Source organism: Coffea arabica, chromosome 10e (assembly GCF_036785885.1).
Source record: "Coffea arabica cultivar ET-39 chromosome 10e, Coffea Arabica ET-39 HiFi, whole genome shotgun sequence".
NCBI classification, from domain to species: Eukaryota; Viridiplantae; Streptophyta; class Magnoliopsida; order Gentianales; family Rubiaceae; genus Coffea; species Coffea arabica.
The window spans coordinates 14396581-14410035 of record NC_092328.1 but is presented as its reverse complement, the minus strand read 5'-3'; the positions used below and the strand labels follow the sequence as shown (position 1 = coordinate 14410035).

General features: G+C 35.4%; 1 protein-coding gene across 1 annotated transcript; it reads left to right on the top strand.

The window, feature by feature from the left end:
• The first annotated feature begins 7257 nt into the window (after positions 1-7257).
• On the top strand, positions 7258-12115 carry LOC113711323 (protein FAR1-RELATED SEQUENCE 5-like). Its single transcript, XM_027234486.1, has 2 exons — positions 7258-8315; positions 12022-12115. The coding sequence occupies exons 1-2, from the start codon at positions 7258-7260 to the stop codon at positions 12113-12115; spliced, it is 1152 nt and encodes a 383-aa protein (XP_027090287.1).
• Positions 12116-13455: the final 1340 nt, after the last annotated feature.

The following is a 13455-nucleotide window of genomic DNA, read 5'->3' as shown; positions in this document are numbered from 1 at the left end:
TTAGCTTCTTTTAATTGTTCTTCAATTTTTAAATAAGATTTCTCTTCTTTGATATAGTTTATATGTTGTTGTACTTTAGTAATAGTATTTATTATTTTATAAATAGAAGATGTTTGTAATATCTGTAATTCTCTTTGTCTTATTGGAGTTAAGAATTTAAAAGTAATAGTTTTTTCCATTATATTTATTGAAATTCCTCCATGGTTTACTGCAAATGGGTAAATTTGAATTAAAAAGGTGTTCCTAATATTATATCATGATTTATATTTTTTACAATTATAAAATTATGTCTGATACAATATTCATTATTACATATTGATCCTTTTGTAAATTTATATTTTACGTGTAAATTTTCTCCATTTGCTGCCATTAGTGTTTCATTTGTTCTTTCACAATATTTAGTAGAAATTATTCCTTCTTTATTATATACTTAGAATGGCTAATTATATTTGGATTCTTTTTGTCTGGAATGGGGAATATTTCTACAGATTGAGTATCTGTAAGAATTAGTTCGTAATAATCCAAATTTTTTGAAGGATCATCAGCTTGCCAATAACATTTTTGAGGAAAGATTCTTTGAGTAAGCTGATTGAGTGTAGAATATATTGGTATTTCTTGGAATCTTGTTAAAGTAATATGTTGGGTAAATGGTTTGTAAAATAGGTATTTTCTGTGGATTTTTCTGGGGATTTTGGTATTTGTTGGATTGGTCTAATTTGAGAGGAAATTGGAGTACAAGCAGCTTGACTGTAGGTCAGTGCTGGAAAGTCTGATAGTAATTGGAATCTATTTTGAGTTACAGGAGTAAGACTCATCTCATAATCTTGAGGAGTTTTTGGTCTAGAATTTCCTGCTTTTGAATCCATATTCCTGCAAAATCAATAAACAACATTTTTAAGTTGGTTAGATAATTGTTTATTTTGGTCTTTGTAATGTTGAAGAAATTCTTCATTCCTTCCTGCTCTTCGTAGAACTTGAATTCTAATAGTATTTCTTTGAATCTCTCTTTGAAGAAGGAAAGCTCTCTCTTTTGGTGTAAGGGTTGCCAAAGGGCTTCTCTGTATGTAAACTGTATCATGTTTGGAAATTTGATAGGCTGGAATGCTTTGTCTTCCATTGCTGGTTGGAATAAAATATTGATATCCTTTGGATTGAAGAACTGCTTCTTTGTTTAGGAGTTTAGAAGAATCTCTTTGGGTTCTCTTACACCAAAAGAGAGAGCTTTCTCAACAAGCACACTAGATCCCGGATTTGCACTCCTCAATTCACCACCAAATGCTTCCAACATGGTGTACTGTTTGTCTTGAGACCCTTGAATAGTGTCTCTCACTTTTCTAAGTGTTATATACCCTTGCTTAATACTGAAATCAACATTTAACTCCTCAGTTACTTTGGTCATCAACTCATGCACTGTCATAGATGGCGCTTTCCTGACCTCATCAACAAATAGTTTGCTGGCCAACCTAGATGTCATGTTTTTATTGTGGAACACTCTTCCACAAGTGTGCTCATCACTTAAGTGTTTTTATCTGAAAGGTATTTTCACCTTGCATTTTAGACCCCAATAGCTGCCAGTCACAATTTCTTCATTTCACTCTTACCCTCAATGTATCAATTTTTCTTGAAATACACATCTCCCCCATCCATAATTGCCTGGATTCTTACAGCCAACCTCAATGTAATGACTGATGCGAACTTCTGACCAACTTCAAACTATGGTTTCTTCATGTCTGTTTGCTCATTAAAATCTGGAAATTTAGGCCTCCTTGTCTTACTGTTCCCATTTTCATCGAATTCACTTTGACTCTTCAATTCAAATGAACCATTTGAGTCATATTCTGATTCCTTGTCATCAATATTAATCATATCAGGGTCATCATAGCGGTTAATTTCAATGGGTGGGTCTTTCTTGCTTCCTGACTTCTTCTTTCTTTGCTCACTGCAATGAGAAGGAACATGTTCATTGCAATGCGAAGGACTAGCTTCATGGGCACCTAGGTCCCTTCCAATACTTTGACCAATTCTTATGGCTTTATCTAATATGTCATTGTCTCCCCCTTGATCCTCATAGTTTGAATCCACCAACTTCTCATCAATATTGACTCCATTTTCATCCTCTTATAGTCTGGCATTATCACATGATGTTTCCCCTACACCACTTTCATTGCCGGTTGCCTTTTCTGCATTTTCATTACAATTTTTACATTCATCCTCTTCTCTGACTTGTGCATTTGAAGCTTCATCATAGCCTTCAACATCTTCTGGTTCCTTTGCAGTGTCACTCCTGCTATCAGCTTTCTCTTCTACCACAATTTCAGCTTTAGTCGCTTTGCTATTCATGTCTTTATTTTCTGGTTCATCTTCAGCAACAACACAATGAAAATCCTCACATTCTGGTTCAACTTCAGCACCTATTCCTTGCTTGTCTGTCAACATTTTCTCTTCCATCTTGTTCCACTTCATCAGTGTTGACACCCTCTTCTATGATCATTACATCACTGTCTCTATCCCTTTCGGCTTCATCTCCCTTAGCTTGACTTAAGGGTATAGCAGCCTATGGACAACCTTCTGATTCGACTCTAAGAAACACTTCGGCCACCCTATGTAGTGGTAATGTGTTCACCATCACCTCACAATCCCTATCACACAAACAAACGAACAAGCCTGTATCCAATGTCATCCCTGGCAGCAGATAATACCACCCAAAACCATCTTTTATATCATACGCAAGCCTCTCTCCACATTTGTCTAGAGCTACTAATGACCACATTTTCGGGTTGCATCCATCTATAAAATCAACCCTTCCCTCTATATACTATTTGTTAGGAAAGTTTGTGAAGGTCCCTTGATGGTATATCTACAAGGAGAAAGGTTTAGGCCAAATTCCACTATCACCATTTCCTGGTTCAAAGAAAAAAATTTGTAATTCAATAATTAATTTTTTTACACCTTTTACAGTGGATCGAGGACCACAATGTCTTCAATACAAGGAACATTAGGGTTTGGACAGCATAAACATTGACTTAAAAAACACTCCAAATCATTTTCAGACCCATATATTCGACATTAAACAATTTTGTCTACCATAATTTGTCACTAACATATAAAGGTCAATCTGGCCCTTTTTACATTCCACAATATCCCTACAAAACCTAGCCGACAACAATAACAATTCAAATAACCCAACTACTATATACACTACTATAATAACCAACAAGCAAACAATGACCCTAATATCATTTCTCTTACCCAGATTGGTCTTTCTCTTCTTGTTCTTCAATGGCGATCTCATTTCTCCTTCAATCCTCTTCCTTCCCATGTTTACAATAAACTTCACCTCTGAATCACAATCACGATCATTTCAAGGTATTTGTTAGTAGAAACTGGGTAATGTATCATTCGCACCTCTCTCTCTCTCTCTGTGTTCAAATCGAATAATTCAAAGTGAAGAAGAAAGAAACAAAGCAGTTTTGACTTATTTCTTTGGCCCTTATACCTAATAGACGAATTTACAATTATGTCCTAACTATTTCAGTTTTCATTGCTTAATTAGTCTCACTAAAGGCGCTTGTTTTGCACGCTCGAAAAATCCTGACGATTTTGTGGATTTTGTTAATGATTTTATTTAATTGGAATGGATTCAATAGTTTAGGGACTTAAGTGTCCTATTTTGAAATTTAGGGACTGAAGTGGGAAATCGGGTATAAATTAGGAGGTCAAAATGGAATTTACCCAATGAAATTCATACATTCAAAATGGAAAGTAAAGCATGTGGCAAATTAGGTAAGGGAAGATCTAATAATCTCATAACAGAAGGGATTATCTATTTGGGAGAAATATAGTTTTGTTCCCTGAATGTTTAGCCTATATGCCAAATTAGTCCTCAATATTTTAACAAAAACAAATTTAGTCCCCAAAGTTCGTGATTTTAGACAGCTTTAGGTCAACTAATGGAAAATCATCATAACTAATGGTCAACATCAAATTGGCATTAGTCGAAAGTTTTGAATTTGTATTTCTAGTTCCTAGTATTTCAAGTTTGGATCATTAAGGTCCCATGGGTTTTTACTTACAACTAGAGCTTTTAAAATAAAATAATATATGAATTAAATTAAATATACAACAAATATGTTCTAAATTTCTAAAAATTTCATGAAAACACATTATATTGACATAGCATAATGGTAGCCTATATATATATCTTTGTTAAATAAATTATAATTTGGATGACAATATACCAATAATAAATAAAATATAAAGTAGTAGAAGAAAATGAGAATTCTAGTTTTATAATTTAATTTTATTATAATTACTACTACACAAATTGTTGCATGTTTTGTGCATGTAGATTTCAAATTTTTGTAATTAGCCGTTGTACTTATAAAAATTAGTGAAAATAAGTATCAATGTGAAGTGATTATACGAATTCTTTAGAAAACTTTCTTTTATTTCTTGTTGTCTTTCCCATAAATTAAAATCTAATGTTCCAATACTGTAGATTTAAATGATTTATTTTAATATCTACAAAATATCAATTTCATTTCAAACTCAATTGTTAACCTATTAAAATGTAAAAAAAATCAAATTAATTACAAAAAGTATATATTCAAAAGGAAACTTAATTAAGTTTTTTAGTTATCATAAAAAAAAATAAAGCTCCTAGTCATTAATTATTAATAGTGAGAAACAATAAGACATATATATTTTAACAACTTTTAGACTAACTATGCAAAAGAAAAGAAACATATGGGATACTATTGGCATAAATAAATAAATAAAAAGAAAAGGAAAGAGAAGTTTAATTAAATTCCTATCACCCTATAATTTACATCTCATTTAATACTAAATCCTTAATATCATTGTTTCAAATTTAAAAGAAGATAATAATTCGAAATCAAAACATTGAGGACTAGAAGTGTAAAGTAAAAATTATTGACTAGAAGCAATTTGATGTTGACCATTATTCATTGGTCTATTTCCGCTAATTGTCTTAAATCTATCTAAAATCGTAAACCTTGGGGACCAGATTTGTTTTAAGCGATACATTGAAGACTAATTTGATACATGGGCCAAACATTGGGTACTAAAACTGCAACTCTCCCTGTATATATATACAATTTCCGGTCAACATTTGATGAATATGGACCGACGCAAACAATTTCCTATATCACTCGTAATTGGTCAACCTTTCTAGGCTGTAAACAAATTGAGCCACTTGTGAGTCGATCGCAAGCGGCTCAAGTCCGAGCTCGAGTCGAGCTCGATCAACATCGAACTTGAGTCGAGTTCGAGCTAACCTAATCGAACTCGAGTTCAAAAATATTAATTTTGTTAACTCGTGAGTTTGATTATATTTATATATATTAATATATAAATATTAATTTTTTTATTTTAATAGTAAAATTACATATATATATTCCTAATATTTTATTTTATTTTTTTAAGCTCGAGCTTGACATTTTGATTTCGTTGAACTCGAGTTCAAGTTTGAGTTTCATAAACCTAGGTTGAGACTCGCCTCGATTAAATCAAAATTCTATCGACTCGATTCGTTTACATCTTTCAACCTTACCAGGTCAGACAGCTTCTTCACTGCTTCCTAGTCCCGGATACAGGGCAGGAGCGGTCCTCAGACGATCGCTCCTGAACGGTCTCCTCACAATAAAAAACGTGAGGAGACAAATAAGCCAAGTCAGCAAGGCTGAAGCAGGGCAGAAAAACGACACCGTTCCAAATAAAAAAATGTTGACTTCCAAACGTGAGCAAACGGAGCAAATGGAAGAGAAGTAGATTTTGAAATTCAAGTTAAAATTTTGAATTAGCCGCAGAAAACAAAACTGAGGGAAGAGTCTTGGCGTGCTTCTGAAGGAGCTCTACTCTGACAGTCTGACCAACCGCTCACTGAAGGTAGAAAGCTGAAGTTCGAGTGAAATTCGACTTACTAGCTCTTTCTAGGTGAAGTGAGTGTAGTCTACTCTGATGAAAATAGCAATTGACAGAAAAGTGAGTGGAAAGACAGGCGGCAAGGTAGAAGCAAACAGAGATGAAGCCAAAGTTTGGACGGAAAACTGAATAGCAGAAGCAGCTGTGGTTTTCAACTGGGTATAAGAGTATTGTATCTATTTTGAATGCGCGCAAGGCAGGCGGTAAGGTAGAAGCAAACAGAGGAAGGACAAAATCTCACGAAGCCAGATTTTGTCCTTCAACTTAATAGCAGATGCAGCTACGCTCTCCGACTTCGGTGAAACGTGAAGCGTATTAGCAGACCAAGGTAACATGACTGAACCATGTCAGTAACTGTGGCCAATAATTTGTCACCCAAATGCACATCTGTTAAATGAAGGATGAAATTAGAGTCACTGAAGACATAATATGAAGATGATACAAGAATAGTGAATTTGTACTATATTAAATATATGTACCGTATCTGTGTGTGTGACCATTTAGTTTTTCAGTGATGAACTATAAAGGGATAGTAGTTTTTGGAAGACCTAGGGGTATGTATTCAAGTAAACCATCGAACGGAATTAGGGAAAGATGAGAGAAACAAAGTCACATTTAACAAGTGAATGAATGTACATCTTGTTGTAAATTAGTTACATGTTATAGCCACTGTATTACAATTGATATGAATCATTGTGCATCTAGTAATTGGTCCATGCTCATGGAGTAATATTAGTTTGTCCCTCTCTTGACCGTGTAGTGTGTATAAAATAGAGATGTAGAGTTGAATGAGGTGAAACTGAGGAAAAGACATATATGTGAATAATAAATGGGTGAACCTTGTATTGTAAGTAAATTACATGATGTAAAAAATATATTACAATGACTAGAAAGTGATTGTTTGGCCCTCAAAATATAGAAATAGTAGAAAATGCGGAGTTGGCTTATGCGGTTGTCATTAACGAATGACATAAGGTCCAGTGAGCTAAAGAATCTAGAATCAAAATATAATCACCAGCGTGGATGTACATACAGTTAAAATAGACTTACATCGTGTGACCTATACATTACAATCCGTATAAGTTAGTGTACATGGAGTTGTATTTGTACACAGATTGTCTTAGAGTAAAAGTAAGATGATGTGAATCATTAATCATATTGATAGCGTAATAATAGAATTTGGTATATGAGTAATGTATGATTCATAACACATTATGAATGGTAATATACATTTATGTTGTCGTTTATGTACATACAATTCATGAAGTGTTGCAAATTAGGGTGTTTGATGCATAATAGGCAGGATCAGAAGTAATGGATTGCAGCAAATTGGCAGAAGATGGGACCCCTGAGTTAGGAATGGAGTTCAACAGCGAAGAGGATGCGTACAAGTTTTACAACAAATATGCCTTTAAAATGGGTTTTAGTGTACGTAAAGACTATCTGAATAAAGACAAAGACGGCGTGACCACATCTAGGAGATATAGTTGCTGCAAGGAAGGTGTGAAGCGCAAGTACGAAGGTGATGTGATGCCAAAGAGGACACGAGCTCCGACGAAAACAGGGTGTGGAGCTAAAATGGTTATTGTGTTGTTTAGAGGAACAATGAAGTACCGTGTGCATGATATTATTTTAGAACATAACCATGAGTTGCACATTGCTCAATGTGCGCACATGATGCCATCACAAAGAAAAGTGAGCGAGGCTCAAGGATTCCAAGCTGAAATAAGTGAGGACGCTGGGCTTTCATTGAAACAGAGCCATGAGCTTATGGAAAAGGAGGCAGGTGGGATGGAAAATGTGGGATATACTCGGGAAGACCTGAAACGATATCTTCGTACTCGATGGGAAAGGAGTTTAAAATATGGAGAAGCAGGTAGCATGCTGAATTATTTTCAAGAGCAAACACTCGAGAATCTATCATTTTTTCATGCCGTACAGCTGGACTGTGAAGAGCAGATAACGAATATCTTTTGGGCTGATGCAGGAATGTTAATTGACTACAAATTTTTTGGAGACGTAGTCACATTCGACACAACCTACAAAACAAATAAAGAATACCGGCCACTTGGAGTGTTTGTGGGTTTTAACCAACATAGGCAAATTGTGATATTCGGTGCTGCCCTTATGTATGATGAGACTATAGATTCTTTCAAATGGGTATTTGGTACATTTCTAGAAGCAATGTGCGGAAAGCGTCCAAGTACCATACTAACCGACCAAGATCATGCCATGGCAGCCGCTCTTTCAGTTGTTATGCCTGAAACATTTCACGGTCTATGTACGTTTCACATAAGGCGTAATTTTATGAAACATCTTGGCAATCACTACAAGGAAAATAGTGATCTTCCATACATGTTTGGTGCCTGCATGTATGAGTGTCGCGCCCCATTTTTACAAGAAAAATAAATGTGTTTAAAAAGTGAATTTTTGTTTGAAAAAATGAATTTGATTTACAAAGAAAATGAAAAAAATATGGGTCTAAATGGGACTTGAAAATGCGACGATTTGACCCAAAATATAGTTTAAAAAGGGTTTTTTGAATGAAAAATGGAGTCGCCACTTGGTATAGAGTTAAGGTGTACCAAGTCACCTAAAATGAATTTTAAAAGGAAAAAGTAGGAAAAAATCCCTTTTAAACGACTGCTAGTCTATGAAAATCAAAGAAAAGGTTCGGGAGTCACATTTGATGAAGGGGAAGGCAAGGATAAAAATCCAAGGCACCCCTTCGACCTAGCCAAGGCTAGTTGTGTGATTTAGTCAAGGATTTTCTTATTTTTAACCCAGAAGATTTATCACATTTAGATGTACTATATGAATGCAAACCCTAGACCTAGGGGGGGTATCGGGGGGCAAAATTTCTCTTCAAAACTTGAGTGGTGCCAATCACATTAATTGTGATGCCCAAATAACGACTCTTTGGAGAGGTCACGAATAATGCAAAAGTATGAGACTCCAAGAAAAGAAAAGAAATAAAATAATTATAAATATACGTGATCTAAGGGAATGCATCATGTCGGGTACGGGGGACTAATGTTTGTGACTCAATTTTCCCTTTAATAGAGGGAGTACGAGCGTGCTAAGACTAGAAAAAGCCAAACTCGTCCATATCCCATATCCAAGGGGTTATCTCTAGTCTAATCAGGCAAAATGCACTAATCTACCCCCTAATTTTCTAAATGAGATGCAAATCTAAATGTTATATATACATAGGGGTAAGAGATATTTTATTAGAGGAAATATTATGTGAAAATGATAAAGATCCTAAAAATGAAAAAATATGCATGAAGTGTAATGTAATCATACAAATATGATATAATGAGGAAGGTCCCTAAGAGTCTAGCATTGGACTAGCCCATGTCTATGGATCCTTACTAGCATTGGACAAATGGGAAATCGGAACAAAAAATCACAACTAATGTTGGACTAGTGTTGTGACGGGAAAGGAATCACAGCTAGCATTGGACTAGTGTGATAACGTGCATTTATTACAGTCTAAGAAAATCAGATAAAGCATAATAAAGCAAATAAGCACATAAATCACATAAGACACATAACACATAGGCATGATATCTAGATGCACGTCCTAAGAAAGCGGTAACACATAGCACATAGGCATGCAACACATATAAGGCAAGTAAAACAAATAAATCCCTAACTATTACATTCGGGGGGAAGCCTACTACAATCTAAGAGGGAAGGAATTAAATGAAATGATATAATAGCCTAACTATTACAATTGTGGCATTCAAGTGCCTTTCAAATGATCAAAAATTGAACTAAAATAAAATAAAAATACTAAATTAAAACAAATAAAGTGAATAAATAGATAAATAAAATGAAGGCATTCAAATGGCATGCAATTGAGCACATAAAGTCACATAAGGCATATAAGGTCAAATAAAGTAAGAAATAAGGGATAGGGTGTACCTCCCTTGAATTGAAGCCCTCCAAAAACTACTTATTTACCCTCCAAAAACAAAGAAAGGGTCAAGGCACCACTTTAATTAATAAGTAATCACAAAAGATAAAAATAAACATAAAATTGAATCAATTGAAACATATAAACAACCTACTTTTAAGAGTATAAAACAAAGAGGGACTTAAGTGCACAAATTAACAAAGCTTTGGGGTCAAAATTAAAGAAAAATAAAGTTCAAGGACCTATTCACAATTATGTTAAGGACCTAATTGAAAGAGATTAAAAGTTTATAGAGCCATAGTAGAATAAAGAAAAATCCAGGGACTGATTCGCAAATCCAATTACCAAATTCTTAATCAAACAGGCCATTGGGCCATTTTATTTATTTCTTGGGCCAAAACTTTCCTAGCCTATTTGAAAATCCAAAGCAAATGGGATGGGCCAGCCTATCATTTTTATCAAGTAAAACCCAACAAAATGCATGGCCTTTAACTCTTGAGCCCAAATTACTAACCCAGGAAATAAGCAAAACAAAACCCAATCCAAACAAACAAACCACCATCAAGACCCAGTCAAAATAAACCTAACCCAATTCCTAACTAATTTTTGTTAAGCCCATCAAAAATAATAAGATAGCTAAAAACATTTAAACCTAATCATATCATAATCTCAGAATTAATCTACTCGACAACTCACTAAAAATATAAAAGGCAAATTGAAACTTTGAAGGGCCAAATCAATTTGATATTTTTTAGTTTTGGACCACAATGAAATCAGACAGAAATTGAGGGGTTAAATTGCAATTCTTTAGAGAAACCCATGCAAGTTCACGAAAAGCAGTTCTCTTCTGCAATTTTATTAACAATGCTTCTGCCATTTCACTTCCGCGACCTGCCTTCTTACTCTACCAGGTAGATTAAATGCAAAACTCAAGCCAAACTTCCCAGTTTATCATCCTAAAATCAACAAAGTTTCAAATCATTCAATTAACATCACCCCAACACAAACATCTATCCCTAGAAAACCCAATCACAGCAGCTAAACATAAAATGCAGCAAACGTATTGGAAGAAACTTAGGATGGACGTTCATATGGCATATCAACTGGACGACAAACCACAGATTTACATCAAACTAAAAGCTTCAGCAACAAAACCAGAAAAAGATTTCAACATCCGAACAAACAACGAAAAGTTTAGATTGGAAACAGAACATGCCACTTTTCTTCACTAATTTCTTCTACCTCTTTTCAAGTTTAACGAACTCATGCTGCAACTTTCCCGAATTAAAATGACCCTTTATACATCTTTAGCATCCAAACCAAACTGTACACTATACATCCCCCAGCAATTTTCTACCCAGATTATGCACAAACGAAGCCAAAAGAACGTTCATGCATTCCTGCACACACAGCGACTAAAACCACATGAATTCCCAAATAAAGTTCTAAAACATATCTCAAGTTAGGATTCAAAAATTGCATAGATAGGAAAAAGGACACTGCAGTAGTTTAAACACGTGATTTCAAAGCCCCTTGCAAGATCATATAATCCAGGTTTTGAACAAGAGATCAGCAAGCAATATCAACAATTCGGTCTCAACTCTAGCCATTCCCTCTCATAACATTAACTCGAATTCAAGCATAGAGACAAAAACAGCAAAGAGTGCAATGGACCAACGTAGCTTTCTGCCATGAAAAATTGTTCCTTATGTTCGGACAAGCAAAAAATCATCCGAGTGTTCATTCATTTTTCACATGTAAAACGCGGGCGAAATCATCTTCAAGTAAAACTTTCACTCAGTCATTTCATCAAGCACCAAATGAGCATTAAAAATTTCGGCAAACCTATTCTCAATCGAGACTACAATCTGTCCCAAAATTGTTTAGAAACAACGAAATCTAATTCCAGACATCATTTTGCAACACGTATATTCAAAAATTGGGGACAATTAGCAAGAGAATTGTACTAGATGAAACCACGACAGTCATGCTCAGAGGGCTTGGGAAGGAACTGATATTCAAAGGAGAAGGGCCAACTTACGGTGCTCTTGCTTGAGCGGCAGCGACGGCGACTAGGACGAAGATGAAAACGGTGAATTGGGATTGGAAGATGACGAAGTCTGACTTCGTCTGAGAGCTTTCGTCTGGAGTTGCAGAGAAAGGCAGAGGTCAAGGAGGTTGTGCGCGGTGGTGACAAGGCAGACAGCAGCAGCAGCGGATGCGGATGCAGACTGGTGGTGGCTTGGGTGACTCTCCGTTCGGCTATTTGATTCTCTTTTCCTCAGCTTGCCCTTTTTCTGTTTTCCCTCCGTTGTCCCCCCAAATCTTCAGCTTTTCTTTGGTTCTCCGCTGCTCCTTTTTCTCTCCTAGCCGGCCATTCCTTTTCAACTTCCGCTCTCTCGGCCCTCAACTTTGTCCGAAAACCTCCCTTCTCAATTTTTCCAGATTTTCTTGTTCTGGTTCTATTTCCCAACTCCCCTCTTTTTCCGATCCTTTTTTCCTTGGTTTCCCGTAGCCCTTTTTCAGTCTTCAATCCTTCCGCCGCCCCTATTCTCTGTTTTTTCTGGGTTTTTGCTCCCCTCAACCGAGAGCCTCCTTCTCTGTTTTTCTTCTCTTTTTTTTCTAGCCGACCTCCCCCCTCTTTTTTTTTCTTCACCGAAGCTTTCATTTTTCCCTTTTGCTCTCAGACGAAACCCCCTCCATTTTTCCTTTTTGCTCTGTTCTCACTTTATTTCCTTAGCTCTGTTTTTTCTTTGCCCAAAATCTCTCCGTTCCTTTTCTGCCTTCTCTTTGCTCTCTTTTTCATTCCTTTCCCCCCCGATCCTTCTTGTTTTTCTTTTTCATTTTCTCATTCCCCCGCAGCCTCCCAATCTCCTTATTCCCTTTTCTTGCCCGTCTGTTTTTCTTTTTCCTCAATCCCCCCAATCTTCATCCAACCTCCCCTCTCTCTCTTGCGGCTGTTTTCATTTTAAAGGCACCCCCAAAGAAAACTAAACCTAAGATGAAAGGTCAAGATTTCAAACTCCAGAACAGGCTTAGGTGTCTTGTTCTTGTCCTTTTGATTTTTTTTTATTTCTTTTTTCTTTTCCCTTTTTTTTTCTTTTTTTTTCAAAAATTTGGTGCAAAAACTCTTAATTCAATTAAAGTAAGACACGAATCAAAACAAAAAAATCAAATAAAATAGAAACCTAGAATCGAAACAAACAAAATAACAATTAAATGATTAAATGATTAAAGTTTAATTAAATGACTTCAAAAATAAAAGACTAAAAGTAAATAAAATTAATCAAAAATAAAAATAATAGTAAACGAAAATACCTTAAAAATTTGGTGTCTACAATGAGTTTGAAGAAGTGGAACAATTCAATAGGGTGTGGGAGGCGATGGTGAAGAAACACAATCTTAAAAATAATGAATGGCTCTCCGGGTTGTATAAAATTCGTGATAAATGGGCAAGGTGCATGATGAAAGAAAGATAGACCGCGGGAATGCGAAGCACCCAATTCAGCGAAAGCCTAAATGCAACAATTAAAAATCATTTGAAACTGGATCATGACCTTGTGCAGTTCTTTAGACATTTCAATCGGGTG

Coding starts and splice junctions, on each gene's coding strand:
- LOC113711323 (XM_027234486.1), top strand. CDS start 7,258: ATGGATTGCAGCAAATTGGCAGAAGATGGGACCCCTGAGTTAGGAATG. Junction 8,316..12,021: donor TACATGTTTGGTGCCTGCAT/GTATGAGTGTCG, acceptor CTGGAGTTGCAG/AGAAAGGCAGAGGTCAAGGA.